Below are 22,550 nucleotides of genomic sequence, written 5' to 3'. Positions count from 1 at the left end.
AAGTTCAGAGTATCTGGGAAGATACTCCAGTCCTTCTACTCCGGAGCTGTAGAGAGCATCTTGACTGGAAACATCACTGCCTGGTATGGAAACAGCACGGCACAGGACAAGAAGACCCTACAGAGAGTGGTGCGCTCAGCCGAGCGTACCACGGGTATTGCACTACCACCCCTGCAGGTTCTATACAACAAGAGGTGCAAATCCAGAACCTGCAGAATAATGAAAGACCCACACCACCCCAACAACAGCCTGTTCATGCTGCTGAGGTCAGGCAGACGCCTGCGAACACCAGCTACTAGGACAGAGAGACTTCGGCTCAGTTTCTTCCCCCAGGCCATCAAAGCCCTGAACACTGAACTCTCCACACACAAGCACACATGAGCACACACACAACACACACACTGTACACGCTCACACACTAGCAGCCACTTTAACATGAGCAAGCACACACTCATGCTGCACACGCCCACACTCATGGCCACTAAGGAAAGGTCACTTTAAAAATAGTATAGTATAACCGGAGATTGTATAAATGAGCACGTACAGAAAGACACTACCAAAGGACCTAGCATGTCCTCCATGCTCTGTAAATAACTTATGTACATATACCGATATGCCCTAACATGTTACTTGTTTACTGCACAATGTTACTTGTTTATTGCACAATGTTGATTCTATTATATGTTATTTGCACATCGTTGCGGGCAAGACCACCCATATTTCATTGTATACTTGTATGCCGTGACATATAAATCTCTTGACTTGACTTGAGTGTACAGTATTAGCTTAGAGAGCCCCTGCAGCTAACCGGCTTCCTCAGCTAGATCAGCCGTCTGCTAGCTTAGCCCCTGCAGCTAACCCCATGTGTTCTCATGCTAGTCCAGCCTGTCTGCTAGCTTAGCTCTGGCAGCTAGCGCAGCCTCTATGCTGATGTATGTGTTGCAGCTAGCATAGGCCCTGTTGCTAGTAATGCCCTGTGTAGCTACCCTGTTCCCCACTGCTAGGACTGCCCCTTCAGCTAGCAAGGTCAGTTTTCCTGGAGCCGCCCTGTCGGCTTATCCCTTGTTCCCCACTGCTAGGACTGCCCCTTCAGCTAGCAAGGTCAGTTTTCCTGGAGCCGCCCTGTCGGCTATTCCCTTGTTCCCCACTGCTAGGACTGCCCCTTCAGCTAGCAAGGTCAGTTTCCCCCCCATGTGTTCCTGCTAGTCCAGCCTGTCTGCTAGCTTAGCTCCGGCAGCTAGCGCAGCCTCTATGCTGATGTAGTGTTACAGCTAGTATAGGCCCTGTTGCTAGCAATGCCCTGGCAGCTACCCTGTCCCTCTGCTAGCCCCACTTTATGTGTAGCTTCCCCTGCTAGCATGGCCTCCATTTTTTGTTGCTCTCATGTCCCCTGCCCCGCTCTCTGAAGAGAGATTTCCCACCCCTGCGGGCCTGGCTGGTCGCCAGGTGGCTCCCGTGGAGGGAGGGGGGGTACTGTGAGGGCTGGGTAGGACTGCATGCTGCCCAACGAGGGGGCATGCCGAACATTCAGCTCACGCACCTGAGAGTGGTTGGCAGTTAGCTCGTCGGGAGACTACAAGTATTGCTGACTGCCTTCTACTCATTGCCAGGTCGTTCTGTAACCCCCCATCAACCACGTGCTCCTGGTGAGACATCGTCTTCGCTCTCTATAATCCCACGGGAGGATTTCCTATGTTCTCACTGGGAGACGTCGTGCCTTCCGTTGCTACCATCTACCGCCGCGTCTCTGGGGTGAGACGTCGTGCCATCTAATGCCCTACTCTCTCTCCGTGGGCCTCGTTCCTGGTGTGAGACATCGTCATCGCTCTCAATGTTTCCACGAGAGGATTCCTATGATCTCACTCCTTTTACGTGGGTCCCGTTTGCTGAGTTGCACGTCGGCAGTGTTCTGTGGTGTGAGGCATCGTTATCGCTCTCTAGGCTTCCACGGGAGGATGCCTATGTTTCTCACTCCGTTTTCATGGACCCCGTTTGCTGTTTGCTTGTCGGCATGTGTTCTGGTGAGTCTGAACAGGATCAGACTCAGAACTTTCATTTCATTCATGGACTCTAGAAGATTCACCTGTGTATTTTGAGTTCTCCCTTAAAGGGACAGTGCCGCTTTTTTGTTGTGAATAAATTATGCCCTTGTTTTGGCTAACTCTGATTACCTGTCTGTGTCGTGCAATTGGGGTTGCATACAATCTCTAACAGCTTTAAGGCATATATAAGAGGTAGATTGATACAGCACTCTTCCCTAAAGAAAAGGCAAGCAGCTAGCCAACTCTTAAAGTTGGAAACTGACATTAAAGAACTTGAAAATAAGCGTGTGGACAGTGGGGACCCAAGTGTACTGGCTGACCTAAGCAAGATGAAGTTTGAACTGAACTCTATTTTGCAGAAAAAGGCAGAATTTTCATTGTTTAGATGTAGACAGAAATATTATGAGCAATACTGGCACAGAGGGTGAAGCAGCAACATGCCCAGACTTTGATCACAGGAATACAGAATGATGGAGGAGGGATTGTGACAGACAACAAGGAAATCAATTACTCTTTTAAATCATTTTATCAGAATTGATATACATCACAGGATACGTGGAACAAGGTAACAGCTTACCAGTGTTATCAGATTCAGAAAAGGGGCAACTAGAGGCGGGTATTACCTTAGAGGAAATTCAGAGTGCGATTAGAGGCATGAATGCTGGTAAATCTCCGGGAGGGGATGGATTCCCTACAGACTTCTATAAAGCATTCTCAGATCTGTTAGCCCCAAAGCTCCTCACTGTCTTTTAAGATGCGTTCAGGAGGGGAAGCCTACCGGGAAGTATGAAGGATGCAATTATTACATTGATTGATAAGAAGGGCAAAGACCCACAGCTCTGTGGAAGCTATAGGCCCGTGTCCTTAATTAATGTGGATGCACGGGTCCTGGCTAAGATATTAGCAACAAGATTAGAAGGATGCCTTCCTATATTAGTCCACCCAGATCAAGTAGGATTCATCAATGGACGGACTTCTGCAGATCATTTACGTATGCTTTTACATTTGGCTTGGCAAACGAGGAACAGCACAGAACCAGTAGTAGCTTTCTCTCTCGACGCAGAGAAAGCATTCGATAGAATTTAATGGGAGTATTTATTTGCGACTCTTGAGCGGTATGGGATTGGTAGCTCGTAATCTCGTATATTACATGGGTAAAGCTACTGTATGAATGCCCAAGGGCATCAGTCCTTACCAATGGGAACATATCCGCCCCTTTCAAGCTTCTACGCGGGACCATACAGGGTTGTCCCCTTTCCCCTCTTATATTCGCACTGGCCTTAGAGCCTTTAGCCTTTAGCTTCGGCCATCAGGGGAAACGTGAACATAAAAGGCATCGTTGCAGGTCAAGAAGAACTCAAGATGCTATTATGAGGATGATATTCTATTGCTATCGCGCAATCCAGAGGCTGCGGTACCAGAGGTTCTATCTGTGATTGACTCCTTTTCACGTATATCAGGTTACAAGATTAATTGGAATAAATCGGAGGCAATGCCATTGTCTAGATCAGGGGTTCCCATTCAGGCCGCGACCCCCAAATAACGGTGTCAGAGAGCCGCGACCCCCACTATTATAGGAGGTAATTTTTTTTTTAAATAATATATATATATTTTTTTATAAATGGAAATGTATGGTTGAAACATGCAAACGTTCAAACGCACACACACTAATAAGCATTGGAGGCTTTTAACCAGGGCTGGACTGGGGAAATCATTCAGGCCAGGAAATATAGTGCAAAATATAGCCCCAGTCAGGCCACTTTTTAAGCAGGGGGTCTGGGGGTCCCCCACCAGGAAATCTTTTGTTACAAAGACTTCATTTCCTGCATTCTGGTGCAGGAATTTTTTTATTTGTACCCTTTGAATGCCAGTGTTTGTGATGGCATCACAAATTATTGTTAAAAAACAGGCTAGCATATGTATGATTAGCAACAACACTGATTTTGATGGATTTTCAGTTTTTTTGTCAGATTGAAAAAAATACAATATTTTATTCAACTTAAGCCCTGATCATAACACCACATATTCATTTTATAATTCTAACCCTTTAAATGCCAGTGTGTGATGGCATATATTTGCAATATATCAAATGCAAAGTAGATTTTTCTGGGGGGGATTATTACAGGCTAGCATGTGTCAATGATTAGCAACAACAGTTTTTTGTAAGGGTCCCGCCTCCACCAATCACATGCGGCTCCCTTTGTGTGTGTGTGTGAGCGAGAGAGAGAGAGAGAGATAGTTCTCCAACTTGTGTGAGTTGCAGTGATCTCCTGGTTGTTCCCCACCTAGGTTATCTAACTATTGCGCTGCTGCAACTAGAAACACTGGCCTGGCCTGCTTCTAAGTTCAGTGGCCTGACTGCATAAAAAAAAATATATATATATTATTATTTTTTTTAATCATCCGGCGACCCCCCCGCGGCGGCTCACTTTGGGAACCCCTGGTCTAGATTATGCCCCCCGGATATCCGCAAGAATTGGAGATTTAAATGGCTCCCATCTGGTTTAGTCTACTTGGGGGTCACAATTACTCCAGGATTGAAGGATATAATGCAGGTGAATTTATTACCACTTATCCAAAGAAATTTAAAATAATCTATTGAACTGGTCAAAACTTAATCTGTCATTGATGGGAAAGATAAATACTGTAAAAATGATGGTAGTACCCCAGGTTAATTATGTAACATACATGTTGCCTTTGGAATTCCCTCCTTCTCTTCTAACCAGGTTTAATAGGGCCTTGAACTGCTTATTGTGGGTGGGTAAGAAACCCTATTTTAACAAAACAAAATTATATGAATCAGTCGAGGAAGGTGGATTGGGATGCCCACGAATAGACTGGTACCATTATGCCTCTTCACTAAGCCAACTGTCCAAGGTTAACCTATCTGAGATCCGGGCTCCTGCTTGGATAGCGATAGATAAAGAGCTAGTAGAACCATTATCAGCCTTCCTATCCCAGACGAGAGGGGAAGTTCCTTATAGAGACCCAGTACTGACATTTGCTAGAGAGAGTTGGAAAAGGGCTCACCAGATATGTAGCATGGACCCCTACTATACAAAAGGATCTTCAATTTGGTATAATAAATCATTTAAAATGGGTAAAAAGTCTGTAATATGGGAAGACTGGGTGGGGGCAGGGGTAATGTTAGTAGAAGACTTGTTTGATGGTATACATTTACTTTCCTTTGAACAGTTCATGTTTAAATATAAATTACCCAGGAAATATTTCTGGATTTTTTTTTTTACAAATAAGGAGCTGTATTACGACAGCAAATAGGAAGAAAAATATTGCCCCTATCACTGATATTCAGGAATTATGGAGATTTAATGGGAAGTGTCCAGGGGGAATGTCTAGGTTCTATGACATGCTTAGAAAGCACCAACTCCCAAATTATGAGGGGGCCAGGATAACATGGGAAAAGGATTGTGGAACGACCATACCTAGGGAGATCTGGAAAACAACAGTACAGTCATGGTACTCTATAGCCCGAGACATGCAGACACGTTTAATTAGATTCAAGGAGTTACTGGACTCCATCGAAGATGTCAAGCATTCACACTGAGAGGCAAGGGGGCAGAAGGTACTTCAAGCCAGTGGGTGTATTTATTCATTATTATCGCAGAGATCTGGTTTGGGGCTGGGTCTGTGGGGAGATGAGTGATGATGAAAAGTGGCTAGACTGATCAAACAATCAAATTATGTACACAATGCAGCACTAGACAATCAAATTTTCATCCTCATCACAGGCCATCTGCGTTGAGTTTGTGCAGCTTGCTCTCCTGCAGTGTCCACAGGCTGGAGTGCACTCCATATTGTTTCTTTTACAACTGCATCTCAAGGTGCTGCAATCAGACTGGCGGTCGCACCTTATGACCTTGATGAGCCTCTCAGGAGCAGGAGGTAGGGTTGTCTTAATTGGCACAAGTCCATCTTTAAGATAAGATACTTTATTAATCCCCAGGAGTAGTTGATATTGTCACAGTAGCAATGAAGTACACAGGATGCAAAACGACACAATAAAATAGAATAAACATAGCAGAAATCAAAGTTACAGTAAAATAGAAAAATGTACCAGGTGTTGATCCCTTCCATTCCTGTACTTGTAAGAACACTCGCAGGCTGTGGTACTTTGCTGCTCCCGACGTTGGTGGCTGAATGTAAATACTGTAGAACTAGATGCCACCTTCTCACAGAGCCGATGACATTGGAAGTAAGTCCAGGGTGTCCGTAGAGCTTCCATTGCAGAGAATCACCATAGCTTTCTCTCCTGCTTCTTCTGCATCATCTGTAGAAGCTCAATATTCATAGAACACCTTTGTTTGCTCTCGAAACGTCACTTTCTTTGAATTTCTTGAGGGACGCTCCCTTCCCAATCCCATGTAGTCGAGATGTAGCATCACATCCAAGAACTGCATGTAAGAACAAGATATGCTTACGTATGTCTGGGCCGAGTAGTTGTTTTGTAGCCTTGATGTTCCACATGTGAGGCTTCTTTGTGTCCTTCCTTGACTCAGAACAGAGGAACAGATCATGGGAATCCAGGCTAGCATGGTAGCAGAGAAGGACTAAGAGATCTGTGTTGTCCCCTATTAGCACAGTTTTCTTGGCGGTAGCACACTGCACAGCTTTCTGCACAAAGGATCAGCATCTCCTGAGGCATGATAGGTCTTAGTGTGCATTCTGTAGCTCTCCACTTAGCATGGACAGGAAGTGCTGCTTGGTCTGCCTGTTTTCCCAACAACTCTTCCTTCTTCATTGTGAGCATCATACTGGCTGTAACTGTCACTGTAGATCCAATCCTCCCCTTTGACCGTCTCTGGTCCGTCACATCCTTTGTGTTGTTACTTCCATACCCATCAAACACCACTACAGCTTCGCCATACTTCTTCCTTACATGCTCCGTGTATTGGTGGTATACATATGTTTTTGTAAGTAGATCCCTGGGACCATGGGATGCGTTGAAGAAGTGCTCCACCATCCAAGACATACTGGCTGCCGTCGAGCACATTATCTGCTGGAACATCTGGCCCAACAAGTCTCCAGATGGCATCGGCGAGGGCAGGCTTGTTTGCTTCGCGAAGTAGTAGGGAGGAATCAAACAGAGATGGAGCATAGTAGCTACATAGCTCGTATTTGAGGGATGACTCTAGTTCATCACATTTCTGTGCCACTATCACCAGTCTCTGGAAGAGAAGCTGTGGATCAGCTTGAATTTCTTCATCTTCATCAACCCTTACAGAAGACTTCATGCCAAGAGTGACAGCATGATCCTTCCTCTTGAAGATGTAGTCAGGAAGTCCATCCATTGACTTCAGTATTGCTGTGCCGACAGGCCATCCATCTGTCAGGAGAACACAAGAGTAGAACACAAGGCACAGGAGAATGAAGCGGTTTAGGTTATTTAATAAAAACCCAGGGAATGACAAGGGGGCAGGTAGTGAATAGCTGGGTGTGAGAGGAGGCAAGTGGGTGACGTGTGTCCATGCGGTGCCGGGGAGGTGCAGGCTGGTGAGGTCCATAGGTGGGGGTGCAGGCCGGAGGGGTGAGGTCCTACACACAGGAGAACAAAGGTCAATACGACGCAGGATACCGAGTACACAGGAAACGCTAGGATTAACACAGTAATTGTGTATTTCTAGAGGTCCAGAGAAGAGTCCTACTACCACGGGAGGTGAAAACAACACTCGGACCAGGAGTGGCAGGGGTGTAGGCCTCTTATCCTGGCTCCATGATGAAGTGAGGGTTCTCATGGGTGTGTAGGCCGGCCCAGGTAGGCAGAGTGATGGTGAGGCGGGAACAGGAAGAGACCCATATAAGGCCATGGAGACCTGCTGACAGACAGGGGGTGAAGGGCCCTGGCTGTAACACTATCAACATTGACGTTGGAAAGAGCATGCTCCCCGGTGGCAATGTCACAAGGACTTGGGTCACTGCTGAATGGATTTCGCTCCTGTAGATGTGTGACAGGCTTGCCTTGCTTCAGTCATGTCATGTCTTTGTTCTGCTCTCCAGTGTTGTAGTTAAATGGTGAATGGCTGCATTTATATAGCGCTTTTATCCAAAGCACTTTACAATTTGTTCCTCACATACCCATTCACTCACACCGATGGCAGAGGCAACCATGCAAGGTGCCACATCGGGAGCAATTAGGGGTTAAGTGTCTTGCTCAAGGACACTTCCAACACGCTGCCCAGGAGGAGTGGGAATCGAACCGGGAACCTCCGGATTACCAGAAGACCTCCTGAGCCACTGTCGCCTCCCTAGTTGACCCCCGTAAGTCCTTCCATTGCCTGGTTTACATCTGCACAGGCGGGCATGGGTAGCAGCCACAGCATACGTATCTCTATCATCCCTCGTGTGAGCCCACCACTGGTTTTTAAACTTCTTTAGTACTATTACTACCAAATAGATTTAGCATCGCCAGTAGTTAGCAGCATCTTAAAAACTTTAAACAAAACAAACATGTAATACATTTAGTTTGTCTTAATGTAAGTAATGAACTCTGTAATTTTCATGGTCATATCTATTGGTTAAAAATGTAACCCTATTCACCGGTGTTAAAAAGGACATTTATTTTAGATCATATAGATTTACAGACACAAGCCAAAACGTTACTAGAGATGACAAGTTGTGTTGTGCCGGGATGGCAGGTAGACAGTAAGTGAAGTGAGTCACTGGCTCAAGTTAAATCAAATTTAAACCTGTTGCTACATCAAGTACAAACAAGGAGCACCACTTAGTGACCAAGACATGGCACTGCAACTAAATAATAACAAATATAGTATGCACATGTGTGACTGTTACACACAGCACTAGTGATTTATTAACAGACATCCCACTGGTTAATGGCTCAAGCACTGTTGCCAGACAGCGATTCCAAAGGACATGCGCAGGCAGAGGAGTGTCTTGCTCCATATTCTCTTTGTGCCCTTCTAGTTTAAAGGGATAGTTTGGATTTTTGGACATTAAGCAGGGCTGTATGTTAACTTTTTTTGCACATAGCACTGGTGCTACAGAGGTTGATCGTTTGAGCACAGGCCAAAAACTTGTAGCATGAGTATAAAAGGTCTCCAATATCTCTAAAAACAACCACAAGTAGTGCAGTTCACTAAACGGGTATGTTCAGATTCAGATTCAGCTTTATTGTTGCATCTTTGTCATATTCTCATACAAAAATAGCAAGATTCTTGGGTCTCGCCCCCTCGACCTACAGCATGTCAATAAAATACACAATAGAACAATAGATACACAAACACAATCAAAACCAGCATAATAGTGATATGAAAAAGTGACAGTTCTGAGAGTGGTTGATATAAAAAGTGCAACAGTAGAATAAAATGTACGTAAAGTACTTACATAAAATACTAAATACATAAATACACGCAATAAAATCATAATAGCTAGATAGTGTTCATGAGTCTGATGGCTTGATGGTAGTATGAGTCCTTGAGCCTGCTGGACCTGGCTCTGAGGCTGTGGTAACGCCTCCCGGAAGGCAGCAGTTGGAACAAGCTGATGGCTGGGGTCTTTTATGATCTTCCGGGCCTTGCTGATGCACCGGTTGTTGTAGATGTCCTGTATACAGGGGAGCTCACAGCCACAGATTTTCTGAGCTGTCTTAACAACTCTCTGCATTGCTCTGCGGCTGTGAGCAGTGCAGTTCCCGTACCAGGCTGTGATGCAGCCGGTAAGGACACTCTCGGTGGTGCCCCTGTAAAATGCATGCAGGACGCTGGGCCCCATGCCAAACTTGTTGAGTCTTCTCAGGTGGAAGAGGCGTTGTTGGGCCTTCTTCACCACCTGATCCGCATGGGTGTCCCATTTCAGGTCCTCGTGATGTTGACTCCGAGGAACCTGAACTGGCTCAGTCTCTCCACAGCAGCACCTCCAATTGTGATGGGGGCCAACTCCGTCTTCCTCCCCCTCCTGAAGTACACCACCAGCTCTTTGGTTTTGGCGATGTTGAGCGAGAGGTTGTTATCCTCGCTCCACTGTGCCAGGTTGTCGACCTCCCTCCTGTACGCTGACTCGTCCCCATCGGTGATCAAGCCCACCACAGTTGTATCGTCTGAGAACTTGACCACCAGGTTAGAGTGGTGTGAAGATACGCAGTCGTATGTATCCCCCGCTTGGGGACCAGGTTTCCATGATGCCAGTTACCCAGGTGGGGTATATCCCAGGCCTTTCTGTGTGGAGTTTGCATGTTCTCCCCGTGCTCGCAAGGGTTTCCCCCCCCCGATAAGATAAACCCAATGGAAAAAACATGCACAACAATAGATCGCTAACGCTGTGGCGTCCTTGACGAAGACGGACAGGAGCACTTGGATTGGTCCCCTGGCGCGGCTCACGTTGACGCCTGTCTGCTCCCGGCTGCCCTTGGGGGGGAAGGACGACGGGATGGGTTAATCGCAGATACGAATTGCATGCATGCATCGCATGTGTGCCGATTGATGACCTCTGAGCAGGTCCTAAATTATTATTATATTATAGTACAGGAGGGGGCTCAGGACACAGCCCTGAGGAGCTCCAGTGCTCAGGGTCAGAGGAGCGACTACCTGTCGCCGCTCAGACAGGAAGTCCAGGATGAGGGTGCACAGCTCAGGGGTGACGCCTAGGTTGGAGAGTTTGATGACTTGGAGGGGATTATTGTATTAAACGCTGAACTGTAGTCGACAACCAGCAATCTGGCATATGTGTTCTTGTTTTCCAGGTGAGTGAGGGTGCTATGGAGTACTGTAGATATGGCATCATCAGTGGATCTGTTTCCATGATAAGCAAACTGGTGCTGGTCTAGTGTGGGGGGTATGATGGCACACATTTAGCACACATGCGCCTCTCGAAGCACTTGCTTACTATGGGGGTGAGGGCAATAGGGCGCCAGTCATTTAGGCATGTTACCTTGCCTTTTTTTGGGGACAGGCACAATCTGTATCAAAGTATGTGACTGGCAAAGGACATGAATGTTGCATACAGGACACACAATCTTCTCCCCCCCCCCCCCCCCCAGTATCAAATAGCAATTTTGTGAGTTTTGCTCATGCCTACATCCCATCCCATTGATTGATTGAACATTTTATTTATTTAACAGATTGCAGAATGGGTACAATACAGTACAGCTCAATACACACAATTGTTGAGGCGATGCAGACCAGAGAAAGACTTTTGTCTTGTTTACATCAGGGTCCCCCATTTTCAATTCATAGTGACATTTATGACATACACAACATCATGCCATTTATGGCATAGGGACATACATGACATACAGGTATATAATACTGTTACATTTGTGACATATACGATATGCAAATATACAGTACTGTTACCCATAGATCCTAACAGAGAATATATACATATGATGGGGAGACTGTACATTAGGAGGGGGTGAGTGGGTGGGAGAGAAATATACATACGGTGGGGAGAGAATATATACATACGGTGGGGAGGAGACTGTCTATTAGGAGGGGGTGGGTGGGAGAGAAATATACATACGGTGGGGAGAAAATATATACATACGGTGGGGAGGAGACTGTCTATTAGGAGGGGGTGGGGGGATTTGGGTTTGGACATTTACGATGGCCAGTTTCGAATTGCAGCCTCTCGTAGGTGCTCTTTAAGAGCGGTTTTGAATGTGGGTAGGGATTCACATCTTTTTACGGCTGTGGGTAGGGCGTTCCACATTGTTGCTTGCATGTGCCCCCCACTGGTCGGTCTAGGGAGCCCTGAAGTCTATCAGATGCTTCCTCCGAGACATAGGAGACAGCCAGCAGCATCTTTTCACCTGCCAGCGCGGACTCTCATTGGTGAGGTGTAACATGTGGGAGGTCACACTACCCTCACCATCTCCCTCACTCGCTGTGCAGGCGCCCTGACCGACCTGTAGGAGTCGCTGTTTACAACGACCAGAATACCACCCCACCGGCTTCCCTCCCGCTGACTCTGCCAATTGAGCCAGTATGACGGCCGGCCAAGCCGGAGGCAACGCTGACAGCCGGATTCGATACCAGTGTCTCTCGCGTTGGTGACGAGCGCTTAGTCCGCTGCTTCACCCAGCCGCCCGGCGTTCCACATTGTTGTGGCATAATTGCGAAGTGTGTTTAGTCCCTTGTTTGTGCCGAATCTGGGTTGCACATGATTTGTGAAACTCCCTCTGCTGTTGTGGGCGTGGTATTCACTGACCTTTGGGAAGTATTTCGACATGTACATGGGTACCTGTGTGCAGTGTATCTTGTAGACCAGGCCCATTGCAAGTCGCTGTACTCCGTCATCTACTAGTCTCTAAGCCATCGTAGGTAGTCAAAGTGGGCAGGGGTGAGGTGGGTTCTAGGAGGTGGGTTCTACAGTACAGTACCGATATTCAGAAAAACAGCATTATTAGACATGCCTATCAAACGAAAGACGAGCTGGATGCACTGGAGAAAAGCAGCGATAAAACAAGGTGCTGATGACTTTCGCTTGCATTAGACTAATATGTCATTAGTTTGCGTTGCCAAGCTTGTCGATAGCCTACTCCATTTGAAATTCCATAGCAACAAGACATCTTTAGGAACTATTTTTCTATGGCAAGTTCACTGAAATCAATATAAAATACCCTAGAATTGTCTGTATTCATCCTATACTTTTCCCTGACTGTGCAACCACTGTATAAAAGCAATAATACACTCTAAGCCTGTGTATGTCATGAATATTGCCACGGCTGTGATGCGCCCGCAGGCACGAGAGCAAAGCTCGGGGCATACATTCATGACATACCACGGCTTCTCATTTATTATTGCTTAATTAACATTTATTTTATTTTCAGTGACCGATTTTCACCTGGGTAACAACTGGAATAGATTCCAGAATAGAATAAACTAAATCAGATGTAGAATTCATATTGTTACACATCCATCTAGTAGCCCACACAGTCAAACAACACAGCATAGAGAAAGAGAGAAAAAGACATTCCTACAACGTTGGTAAACAAAAGTAAGTTGCCAAAGTTGTGACGAAATGCTGGTTTGCATCAATTCAGCCTTTTGAAATGAGAATAATAAAATAAGGGGTTTGGAATCGACTCCCATGTGGAACTGGAAATTGACTAAAACATTTCTGGAATGAAACAGTGCCTAGCCTCCCGACACCAGCCAGGTCTCAATGGACAGGAGAAAGATCCATTCATTGATAAGCACCACCTTAGTACTTCATCAATGACAGCTGTTAACAAGCCTTCGAAAAACTAATTGAGGTAATTGTCAACTTGCTATTCAACAAGCATGTTCCCAATCCATAATAGACTATGCCCAAGTGACAGGAACTAAATACACCCCAATGTAGACAAATGATGGAACAGAATAATAATTTTAAAAACATACAAAAAAAAACAGCTCTTCATTCTCTTCAATATATAATTTTATTTAAAATAATGTTACAATTTATTACTCTACATGACATTTTCAAACATTTTTCTCTCCTTGTTTTTCCTTTTTACATTGGTTAGTAAACCTTCATTTAATCTTCAGATATAAAAACTCTGTTTTTGTGTTTCGTATCAGTTGTTAATTCTATAACTTTAGTCTGATGAGTAAATGCAACACTGCTTCTCTTCTCCCATCGCTGGACAATGTGTAGTTAGCTCCTCATTTCCCCATAAAACACGTATCCACGACAGTGGCCCTTAGCACACATCAATATGATTCCCCACTGTCATTTTAAAATCTTTTTTTTTTTTTGCTGAAATAAATAAAAATTCAGTCAGAGAAACAAGAGTGCATTTTATCCAAAGGATTTTTTTTCACAATAATTTACAAGTTATGCTGCAGACAAAGACAAACGAGACCTAGGTTTTGAATAAACGTCGCCGCCTACTACAGTAGCCATGGAAACAACGTAAAAGCCCTGCTCGTCTGAAACGTAAAAGTACAGAAAGTTAATTGACCCATCTCAGAGACCTATCCGTCTTGAGATAGGTCAATTGTATATATCTACACAAAAAAGACTAACACTTATAAAACAGCACTTACATCCATCCTCCATGTTAAGTCATTGACAGCGTTTCCACGGCTCCAATGGGGGAAAGCCTGTGTAGCTTTATAACCTTGAAGCTGGATGTGCGTTGAAGGTGGCGGAATTCTATGTCAAGAGTTCAAGACACCAAAGCCTTGTTGTTCAAGAGTATAGTGTAGTGGCTGACTGAATAGACAGTGTCAGAATCTGCTCTTTTCTCCCAGAGAGAGAAACAGGCCTCAGAAACACCACTTCATATTACAATAGAAAAAGGGACCTTTTGTAATACATTCTCGTTCGAAAAACAAACAAAAATAATATATCACTCGCTTACAAGCTTTAGGCTACATTTTACAGAGACTTGAACAAATAGACACAGGCGGACAGTGGTGTTGCACTGAACAATTGACCTCAACCCGCCCTCTTTTCTCCTCCAATCACAGCTGTTGCTTGCCAGGAAGCGTGAATACTTTCGGCAGCCAACATGCCCTTCCGCGTTGCTCTGATTGGCCGAGCGTGCGCATGCGCATGAGCCGCAACAAGCTCCTCAGCCTCCTCAGCCGCTTAATGCAATTTATACAAATGGAAGTATTGACATTGGTATAATTGGTAATTTCGTTGGATATACACTGTATACGGTAAAATATTATTATATATTTTTTTTGTTTTCGGTTTCTGTACTTGCATGTCATTTTAGCCACCTTAATTGTTAGTTTCATTATGCATTGTGTGTTGAGTACTGACTTTTAATAATTTTGTTTTGCAATAATAAAAAAAAAAAAAAAGAAAAAAATTGAAGTATTGATTACGCCGTAACGAATCATTAAAAAATATACCGTTAACTGGAATATGTTGTTTCTTTACACATATATTGGATTATGTAATTGGTTTGTCATTACAAACCAATAAAAAATCGCGAATTAACCGGTGGCTACAACAACAGCCCCACCGTTCATTGTAAACAATGATGCATGTAGTTACTGTGTTGTTGTAGCCACCGGTTAATTGGCGATTTGTTATTGGTTTGTCATGACAAACCAATTACATAATCCAACATATGTGTAAAGAAACATATTCCAGTTAACGGTATATTTTTTTAATGATTCGTTACGGCGTAATCAATACTTCCATTTGTATAAATTGCGTTAAGCGGCTGAGGAGCTTGTCGCGGCTCATGCGCACGCTCGGCCAATCAGAGCAACGTGGAAGGGCATGTTGGCTGCCGAAAGTATTCACGCTGCCAGGAAGGGATCCTCCCCCGTGGAAGATCAAGAAAAGAGAGCAGGCCAACTAGGCAGAGTGGAGGGGAGAGTGATCATCATCACCCCTCTGTCCGTTACTATGACAATAGTGATGACTGGAACACTCCCTGCCTATGCACCCGTCTGTATGTGTGTGTGTGTGAGGGATTAATGAGAGAGTTCACAGATGGCACCTGCTACAGTCAAGGGACGCACAGAACAAGCAGTCAACTGCTCATTCACAGAAACACAAGCCATAGGGACAGACGACATCAAGTAGTAAGAAACACGGCTCCGAATTATGATATTAGGAGGGAGGGAGTCAGTTGGCTGACGAGATGAGGAGAAAGGGGCTGGGACTGAGTGTGCTCAGCCGACGTGGTGCTACCACGGCAACCACATCTCCCTGTGGTGGTGGGAGAGCGGCTTGGAGAGCAGGTTGCCATAGTCATGCCAACACACACACACACACACATCCATTTCTCCTAATAACTTGTTTAAAAACAATTGAGATTCATGTCATCAATCTCAAAACTGGCCATCACTTTGGCTGTCAGAATAACTAGCCGGCATTTCAATCACACATCCTCAGCATTTCTCACAGAATGCAGATCTCTGTGGAATCTGAAACAGGCGGCAGGCTACAGTTAGCCTATATTGTATTGCTATATCATCTACCTGGGGCCTCTCCTTGACACACACACACACACACACACACACACACGTGTAGAACCATTCAAAATAGAGCCAGATATCTTTCCATCCAGTATACTTTGGTAATAGTTTCTAATCACAGTGCCTCAGCCACAAGGGGAGAGAGGGAGAAGTCAGAGGAGGGAGGGACTGGTGTGTTTGAGTTTAGCTGTGCGAGGCAGCGAGCGTTAGCTACTGGAGGAAGGAAAATGTCTCCCATTTATCTCCATCTATGGCACTGTCAGACAGACACAGCCCTATCTTCATCTGCTCCTCCTCACAGTGACACTGCATCAGACCTGGCCAATCAGGGATCAACACCTTATCAACAATACTGAAGCCAAACACTGGACAGACACACACACACCAAGGTTATTATAACACTAAGACTAAACCTTGGCATAACATTTTTAAATAAAATTAAACTATGATCTATGCCTCAAACGACCTGAAATAAAATAAAATTATGTTAGTCACTGAAACATTGCCATAATTAAGAGTGAAACGGAATGGGAATCTAGTTAGTCTAGAATACACCCAGATCAAACTGTTAATAAATTGACATATATAACATGCCCCCATCAGTCAGTGTGTATGTAAATGTATACCAAGGCCAATATAACAGAGTACACTACGGATATACTCTGCACACACACAACTGTTTTCATACTAAAACTTGGATTAAAAAAAGAAAGAAAGAAAGAAACTATAATATATATATATATATATTCCTCAGCAGAAAAAAAAAACGTATATTATATATTATAATAACCATCTTTCTCTCACACACATAACAGGATAATACTGTAGTCTTATCAGTGCAGTGAGGGGCAAAGGGGCGACTTGCCTCGCTACATGTGCTGTTGGCTGTGATCACTGCTGTGATCACTGTTAAGGACAAGTTAATGCATTTTCCCTCTGCTCTCTAAAGCACACGCACACACTCCTCCTGACACAGTTAATAGACAAACTGCAGAGAGACACTCGGTGGGTGAGTTACAGAGCCCAGGGGAGCAAGATCTCTCCCTCTCTTTTGACTCAATACTGACAAGTGAAGGTCTATGACACTCTACTGCTCTCTGCTGGCTGCTTACGCTTAAAAAAGATTCAAATAAAAAATCAAACCATGTCCGCAGCGCCTACCCTCAATCTGTTGGTCAAACGGCCACAGAGGACGTGACATTCCAGGAAGGTTAGCATGAAGTCAACTCTGGACACAGCATTGTTGGGAACATGGTGTAAAAGGTAAAATAATAATACAGAACGCCGCTACCACTTTGACTTCGGAGCTCTGCTGAATCACCACTAATAAAACACTTGGGAAGGGGATAAATGTCCACACTTGGGTGCGAGTGGAAAGCCAATACACATTCATTCTGGACTAGAAGCGCGGTGGATTAGTAAAACGAGGCGGAGGATGGAGAGAGTGCACGTGGGCAGCCTGAACGCAAACTCTTGTTAGCTTTTCATTCTGTAGTTAAGATTAAGAAAACAATTATCAGAGGTCTTATATTAATCTCTAAGTATAATAATCATAAGCAAGTTTCTTAAACATATCCATAATTATAAACACATAATCCCCCCCCCTTCTATCTTTCCTCTCATTGTGTTGCAGATGTGTTATGGACACAACAGTGTTTCCTCTACATTCCCTCAGCAGTGGTAGAACCATGATGCCACTGCCACTATAGAACATGTGAAACTAAGAAGAACACCACTAAGTCGAACCGCTTCCTTGGATGCCATGTTTAGAATGAATGCTTCAAGCCAACAGATGGGTTTGGGTTTAGTTTTAGCGATACCTGCCACGCCCCCCCCCTGCAGTAGAACCAGGGGCCGGTGCTGTAAAGCCACCACTAAAGGAAATGACAAAGGAAACACGGCGGGCACATTGTTTCTGAGCCCGTAAACGGAATACATAATGTTTCTGATAATGTCCAGCATTAGTGAAAACCATGCTTTCGCTTTCTTTGCATATCACTGCCTGTAAAAGTAGTGTCAACCCAGTCCCTTCCCCTCCTCCCTCCCTCCCTCCCTCCCCTCAGCATCTCGTCTCTGTTCAGCGGACCAGAGGCACATTGAAGCGGGTCGGCCCCGAGCCAAAAAATACGTTGCAGAAAAGAACTGGCCGTCACAATCACGTCGCAGATGTCGGCTCCCTCGCCAGGTGGAGAGTCGCTGGCCGGTCGCGTCGTCGCGGTGCTCCCTTTATCCGGTGGGTGCGGGGTGGCGGCGGCGGCGGGGCGTGACCTCGACCTGACCCCACGCTGTGTATAATAGCTACCGCATGGCCTCCTCAAACCGGTAGGGGCTGCAGAATTCACTAGTGTCCCGCCCCTGCATCAGAGGGGGCACCGCATGGAGGAAAACAGTAGCATCCGGAGAATGACATGAACGTTTTGTTTACATTTTCCTTCACTGCTTTTCCCTCTTTTTCCCAAATTGGTGGCGGGTCCAGGTTGATTTGGGGGGCATGGTTTGCCTCAGTCAGTCCCTCTGTTCGGGGTGTTTGTAGATGGGCGTTCTATGTGGGGTGCAGTGATGGGAGTGAGGCGGGACCAATTCTAGTTTCGGATAGTGACATGGTGACTGATTTATTTGTATTATGTCAGTCGTTTTTTTTTCCTCTTCTTTTTTTTTATGAGGTGGCGATCTCGCCCCCTAGGTGGCGCCATCCCTTCTGCTGTGTCTCCAGGGGAGGCAGATACTCTGTAAGACAGAAAGAAGTTGTTCAAGGAATGAAATACATCCGCTGTCTTCCCCATTCCTACTGATAAACCGTTGAAAAACCGATGAAACCCCCCCCCCCCCCCCCCGATACCTCTCGTTTCCAAAACACATGCCTTTTCTATTCTTACTGGCTGTCACTCTGAGGCATGCTGGGAGCGGTGGCCTTCATCCTCTAGCCTGTACACCCCTGCTCGTCTTCAGCCTCGACAATTACAAATGGCTTTTGTTCATTAAGTCGGTCTACTGATCACATGCCTCGACTGTTCCTACAGCTCCCAAGGTTTTCTCCTTTTTTCTGCCTTGCAGGTGTCATCTGTTCACTTCACATGCTGTTGTCTCTGCTCTCAGCAGGGCTCCCGTGGGGCAAATAACTCTCAGTTTCACTCAGTTAGCAAACCAAAGACTAATAGAGATGACCTCGATAGGATCACATGTTTACCACACATGCCTCTGTTCCTATTGCTCTCACTGGACATATATATATATTATGCATATACTGTATATACATCTGCAGTTGAAAGAATAGCAGGTCCTTGAGAATAATTAGTACCGGTAGTTAATTTGTTGCACTATATGAGAACACTCCAAGGTTCAGCTGGGATTGTTTAGCAAATGCAGTACATAAAAGCAATATATATATATACCCTTCTTTTTCAAGACGCATTTTTGAAGACCATAGTTTAAAAAAAATATATATTATAATGATAATAAAACACATACGGTACTTCTAACATTACACTCGGTAACATCATATTTCATTGGCTGCTCGACAGTTGTCTGATGACTCGTGCTTTGTTGATCTTAAAATTGGCATCGTAACTCCTCCTCTGTTGCACCTGTCACTCCAAGCTGTGTGTGTGTGTGTGTGTGTGTGTGTGCGTGCGAGGGAGAGAGAGCGAGAAGAGAGAAAGACGGAAGAGCATTTGCTGAGCACTTTCTGACTCGGCTCAGTATAGAGAAGAAATGGATCCTACACGGACACTCTTACATCTGTCAAATGCGGATGCATGCTGGATGGCAGCTGCTCGCCACTGGTGGAGCAGAACGTTAAGTGATTCAAAAATGCACTCACGATGAACATTCTGACTGCTCAGTTGATGTGAACATATAATGACTAGTATAGACCCCGAAAAATACGACAATGCCCCTTTCGGCACAAGACGGTACTTGATATTTCAGTATGAAGAAGCACTATATCTTTGATGCATTAACCCCTACAGGTTAAGCCAGAAGGGTTGTTGGTCCAGTGCTGGTTAAACCCTTTCATTAAAGGAAACTAGTACTTACTGGTGTTATACATACCATAGATAAATAAAAGCAAAAAAGTAGGATATTGATGAATCCAAAATGACATTGTGGTTAGAAGTGGTGGAGAAAATAAAAGCTAGCATATAATGGTAATGTCTGGTTAGGAGCGAGGGAAAGTGGATGGATTATCCAATGGGGGGTCCGGAAGGGGGGGGTACGAGCTGGAGCATATGTGTGTAGGTTTTTAGATAACAGGTATTAGGGGTATATCCTATATAAGACAATTAACTAAAATGTGATTTCATTGGATGTGCACTGACAACTAATGCTTGTATATCTTATCGTGTGTTGTCATGTTTGTTTATGTGTTTGTTTAAAAAATAATAAAAAAATAAAATACAAAAAAAAAAGTAGGATATTTGCTTTGAGATGTAGTGGAATAAAAGTAATACTTTTGAAAAGTACAAATACCTCAAAATAGCACTTAAGTGCAGTACTAGAGTAAAAGTAGTTTCCACTCCTGTTATGTTTGACTTTGGGTCATTGACACTGTGAGGTCAAGGAAAAAAGCTCAGTGACAGTGTGTTGTCAGTGCGTTTGACAGGGGTGCCTAGTGTTACAGAGTACATTTGACTTATAAAAGGAGTAAAGCTTGATACCTGCTTATTTCGTCTACAGACTGTAGGTTGTTCACTTTGATAATAACTCTTTTCTTCACACACTGGGTTAATGTTTAGCTAGATTTAGTTGCTTACCGTTGTTACTGCAATTCTTGTTATCTTTATCAGATGCCTCTTCCTCCACCTTTATAGGGGGCAAAAGAAGGGGAGAAATGAACAAACAGGAATCCTCTACTACCATCATACTGTCAGCAAAAAAAGGAAAACAAACAGAGAAAATGTCAGGGCTATTCAGTCGTATAGACAAAGCCGAACCCTGTGAGCTAAGTTTAGCATTTCTAAACGTGCGGTTTGGTTTGTGTGTTCTGCCAAGAATGGAAAAGGAAAGGTGTGGCCCCCGTACCTGTTTCCTCCACTTGAGCTCACAGAAGACCCGCTCGAAGCACTCGTGCATGTAGTTAAACTGTGAGGGGAGAGAGACACAGGCTTCAGTACAGGACAACCACCCGCTACTTGTGCATGTACCGCTGAACCGCGTACAATTACATGGAATGAGCGCATAATTGAAATGTATTAAATTACATGAACATAAAAGGGATAGTTCCGATTGTTGGAACTCGAGCTTTCTCAGCACAAACCATGCTGTTCCACATACTAAATAGCAAATAGGGCTAGGGTTCCAAATATCAGAACTATCCCTTTAAATCTGTTGCGCCAGTGGACCATGTAGATTCAACCACTAAATGTGTTCATTTCACATCAATTGTGCAGTCAACCCTACACACTTCTCATTTCAAATGATCTGGAAATCTTATATAGTCTTCGACTGTTAAGACTTTGATTTGCACGCGAGTGAAGTTGTGTCGATTTCGTCTGCACGGGTGACGTGCACACAGACTCACATATGGAGTGAAGATCTTGACCCAGCGAGGCTTCTTCTCTCCCCTGGCGTACTCGAAACAGAAGGCCATGCCCTCCTCGTCCGTGTCCCAGCGCTGCATCTCCGCCCACTCAAATGCTATCACCTGGTTCTGAGGGCGGGATCGAGGGGGAAGAGGTTAAGTAGACCGTAGGTCTGGCCGCCTCAGAGTCGTCGGCCGACTAATGGGGTCATTAGGTGGCGTATGCTTAATTTATACTCGGACGTCAGAGTGTTTGCGAAGGTTGCGGCAAGCCTACCGCGCTCCCGCAAGCCTACCAAATACCAAAATAAAATGGCTTCCATGGGGAAAATGCCCCCCAATTGACAACAGACCAATCAGAAAACAGGTTACATTCTCAGACTCGGCAATGAAATGTCCACATATACATCCATAAAAGAGGCATCCGCCAGTAAAATATCTATACAAAAACATAAAAAAGACATTCTAAAAGCACAAACTATAAAGGTTATAAAGATTAATTCATAATATTTCTGTATACATGTATAAATCTCTTATCTTTTACACATGGTATGGTATTTCTCTGCAATGATGCGATTCAACCTTGCTTACTGTGTACATAGTACATACATAATATTTTTCAATATGCATTTGTATTTTTATGTTTTTAGTTTCCTTTGCACATTCTGTTCCAACCAGTAGCGTGTCGTGCCGTTGTTGACAGCAATGCAACTCCCCTCTCAGGAGATAAGTATAAGTTCCACATCCACACGTGTTTTTAACACTTTGAAAATGTTGCATATTGAATAACAATTTGTTTGGTATGGTTTCTCTTCAACAAACTACTGAACATTTCTCAGCAGCATCCCTACACCTTTGCCCTCATTGAGAATGTAAGGATCTATGAAGCCCCGCCCCTCTTCCCCCCCTCACGTCTTCCCTCAAGCCAGTTAACTTACACAACACTTCTTAGCTTACACAGTGTTGTTATAAGAGATTTGCAGTGGAAGAATGTGAAAAGGGTGCTCTGGTGACAAATGTGACACAAATAACCTGTATACAAAACCATGCCTCCAAGAGGAGTCGACTGTAGAAAAACATGTTTTGAGT

The 22,550-nt window shown here is 44.6% G+C and overlaps 1 protein-coding gene across 1 annotated transcript in view; it reads right to left on the bottom strand.

The window, feature by feature from the left end:
* Positions 1-18,007: 18,007 nt before the first annotated feature.
* The window catches only part of snx27a (sorting nexin 27a), a 34,008-nt gene continuing 29,465 nt past the window's right edge, over positions 18,008-22,550 (bottom strand). Inside the window, exons 10-13 of the mRNA XM_084312226.1 lie at positions 21,462-21,590; positions 20,963-21,022; positions 20,695-20,743; positions 18,008-18,670 (exon numbers count right to left, since the gene is read on the bottom strand). Coding sequence (XP_084168352.1) covers positions 18,600-18,670; positions 20,695-20,743; positions 20,963-21,022; positions 21,462-21,590 — 309 coding nt within the window. The 3' untranslated portion in view covers positions 18,008-18,599. The remainder of the gene's footprint in view (positions 18,671-20,694; positions 20,744-20,962; positions 21,023-21,461; positions 21,591-22,550) is intronic.

This window comes from Notolepis coatsorum (assembly GCF_963971535.1).
Source record: "Notolepis coatsorum genome assembly, chromosome: 4".
NCBI classification, from domain to species: domain Eukaryota; kingdom Metazoa; phylum Chordata; class Actinopteri; order Aulopiformes; family Paralepididae; genus Notolepis; species Notolepis coatsorum.
Note: the sequence above shows the minus strand (reverse complement) of the source record. Positions and strands in the feature narration are given on the sequence as shown.